At 59.2% G+C, this 2,586-nt stretch overlaps 1 protein-coding gene across 1 annotated transcript; it reads right to left on the bottom strand.

Moving 5' to 3' along the window:
- Nucleotides 1–5: 5 nt before the first annotated feature.
- On the bottom strand, nt 6–1,177 carry LOC116548279 (sarcoplasmic reticulum histidine-rich calcium-binding protein-like; the record flags this gene model as incomplete). The annotated part of the gene is made up of 1 exon (XM_032273821.1): nt 6–1,177. A coding segment is annotated over exon 1 (930 nt), but the record flags the coding sequence as incomplete, so codon positions are not given.
- Nucleotides 1,178–2,586: the final 1,409 nt, after the last annotated feature.

Here is a 2,586-nt window from a genome sequence, read left to right as displayed (position 1 = left end):
CTGTGGGCCTGGTGTCTATACTCAGTGAAGACATCATCATCATCGTCGTCATTCTCATCTTCTTCGTGGCCTCGGTGCCTGTGGCTGCGGCCATGATGGTGGTGTCCATCTGAGATATTCTCATCCTCTTCACTCCTGTGGTCTTGGTACCTGTGGGCGTGGTGTCCATACTCAGTGGAGACATCATCATCGTCATCATTGTCATCTTCTTCGTGGCCTTGGTGCCTGTGGCTATGGTGGTGGTGTCCATCTGAGACATCCTCATCCTCTTCAGTCCCATGGCTTCGGTGCCTGTGGGCCTGGTGCCTATACTCAGTAGAGACCTCCTCTTCCTCCTCCTCCTCCTCTTCCTCCCCCTCTGCTCCTTTATCATCTTCACCATCGTGGCCTCGGTGTCCATGCCTGAGGATATGATGGTGAGGCTCATGGGACACAACTTCGTCTTCATCCTTGTCTTGGTGGCTGTGGCGCCTGTGGCTGGGGGTGTGATGCCTGCGCTCTGCTGAGTCTTCCGTGTCTTTACTCTCATGGCCTCTGTGCCCACGGGCCTGCCCACCATGCTCTGTGAAGACCTCCTCACCTGGGACATCCTTGTTTCTGACCTCGTGGTCTTGGGGCCTGTGGCCTGTGGCGTGGCCATATTCCTTGGAGACATCCTCATCCTCCTCTTCACCGTCTGGATGACCCCAGAAGTGATGCCCCTTCTCTGTGGAGATATCCTCGTTCTTGTCTGGATGGTCTCTAGGGCTGCGGAGGGGGTGGCCAAGCTCTGCCGATGACTCCTGGGAGGGCCCAGCGGCTCCAGCATTGTTGTTCTGGTTGCTGAAGCCCAGCCCGGCCCCTCTCAGCTGCTGGGTCATGGCCGGGGGGAGAAGCAGGCTGGCCACTGCAGCCCAGAGGACAGAAGTGTGCAGCCATGGCCTACGGTGGCCCATGGGGACGGACAGGCAGCAGAGCTTCTCCTATAGCAGCGGCTCCAGCTGCCTCTGCGGCTCCGTGGATGAATATTGGGGTCTGTCCCTTTGGGATCTGTCTCTTTTTTTCTCTGTGTCTCTGCTTAGTCCTCTCAGTCTCTGTCCACCTTCCTCTGGTCCTTGCTGCCTAGCTCTGGACACCCCTCTGAGGCTGACTCCGGAGCCCCCTGACCCCCCTCCGGGGCCCTCCCTCCCCACTCCCCAGCCAATAGGGCCTTTCCCCTCCCCTCTCTCCAGCTAAATTTACTCTCAGCCCTGAGTTATTCTGGGTCAGTCCCCCGCCTGCCCGCCTCCTACTCCTCCTCCTCCCAGCTGGGGAGGGGACCTGTGGAGGGGTCTCTCCCTGGCCAGGAGATGGAGATCAAGGGGCTTGACTTTGGCCTGCCAACAAGCTCATGCTCGGCAGCTGCAAAGACAAAGGCTAGACTTTTAGCAGGTCAAGTTCAGGGACCCTGGGGCACCTGGGGAAGGCAGAGGGGAGAGACCCCAGCGATGGAAGGACTGGGGGTTGGATTGCGGGGAGTTTCCAGCTGGAATGACATGTGTTGGTGAGAGAGTGATGTCAATTTTGAGGCCCTGGAATTGGGGAAAGGAACATGGCCCTCAACACAGGCACCCATGACCTCCTGTCCCTGGAACTCAGATCTGGGGGCAGGGACTGGGCCAGGCCAGGGCTATAAATATAGCTGGGAGGGCTGGGGGGACTCAGGTTACGGAGGCCACAGCTGTCCCCATCACAGAGGGCTGGCAGGAGACACGTGGCTTTGCTCGTCCCTGTGTCAGTATCTCCCCTCCTCACCTGTTGTGACTGCCCCGCTCAGGGTCTCCTTTCCTGTTCACGGCTCCTCCTCTCTCTTCCATTCTGTCACCTGCTCTCTCATGGTCCCTGTCCCCCTCCATGGGATTGCCTCTCCCTCTCACTCTGGGCTCTGTCCCCCTCTCATCTGAGTGTCTGTCCTTCACCCAAGTCTGTGTCCCTCTCTCTCCTCTCAATCTCTGGCCTCTCCTTTCTGAGTTCCTGCCCTTCGCCCCACTCTGGTTTTTCACTACCCTCTGCCCCTTGTCTCAGTCAAGGTGGCTCCTCTGCCATCGCTGGCATCCACCTCTCTGGGTCCAAGTCCCCCTCTCCCTTCATCTCTGTCCCCACTTCTGAGTCTCTGTCCCCCGCTCTGAGTCTCCATCCCCCTCTCCCCCTGGGTCTCTGTCCCCTCCTCTCTGGATCTCTGTCCCTCTCTCTCCCTGGGTCTCTGTCCCCCTTTCTCTCTGGGTCTCTGTCCCCCCTCTCTGCATCTCTGTCCCCCTCTCTCTCTCTGGGTCTGTGTCCTCCTTTCTCCCTGGATCTCTGTCCACCTCTCTCTCTGGGTCTCTGACCCCCTCTCTCTGGGTCTCTGTCCCCCTCTCTCTCTCTGGGTCTCTGTCCCCCTCTCTCTCTGGGTCTCTGTCCCCCTGTCTCTCTGGGTCTCTGTTCCTCTCTCTCTGGGTCTCTATCCCCCTCTCTCTCTGGGTCTCTGTCCCCCCCTCTCTCTGGGTCTCTGTCCCCCCCTCTCTCTCTGGTCTCTGTCCCTCTCTCTCTCTGGGTCTCTGTCCCCCTCTCTCTCCCTGGGTCTCTGTC

The sequence above is a fragment of the Sapajus apella genome, unplaced genomic scaffold, assembly GCF_009761245.1.
Source record: "Sapajus apella isolate SASKATOON/1434 unplaced genomic scaffold, GSC_monkey_1.0 scaffold9081, whole genome shotgun sequence".
Classification (NCBI taxonomy): domain Eukaryota; kingdom Metazoa; phylum Chordata; class Mammalia; order Primates; family Cebidae; genus Sapajus; species Sapajus apella.
The sequence above is the reverse complement of the archived record's forward strand: the minus strand, read 5'-3'. Positions and strand labels throughout refer to the sequence as shown.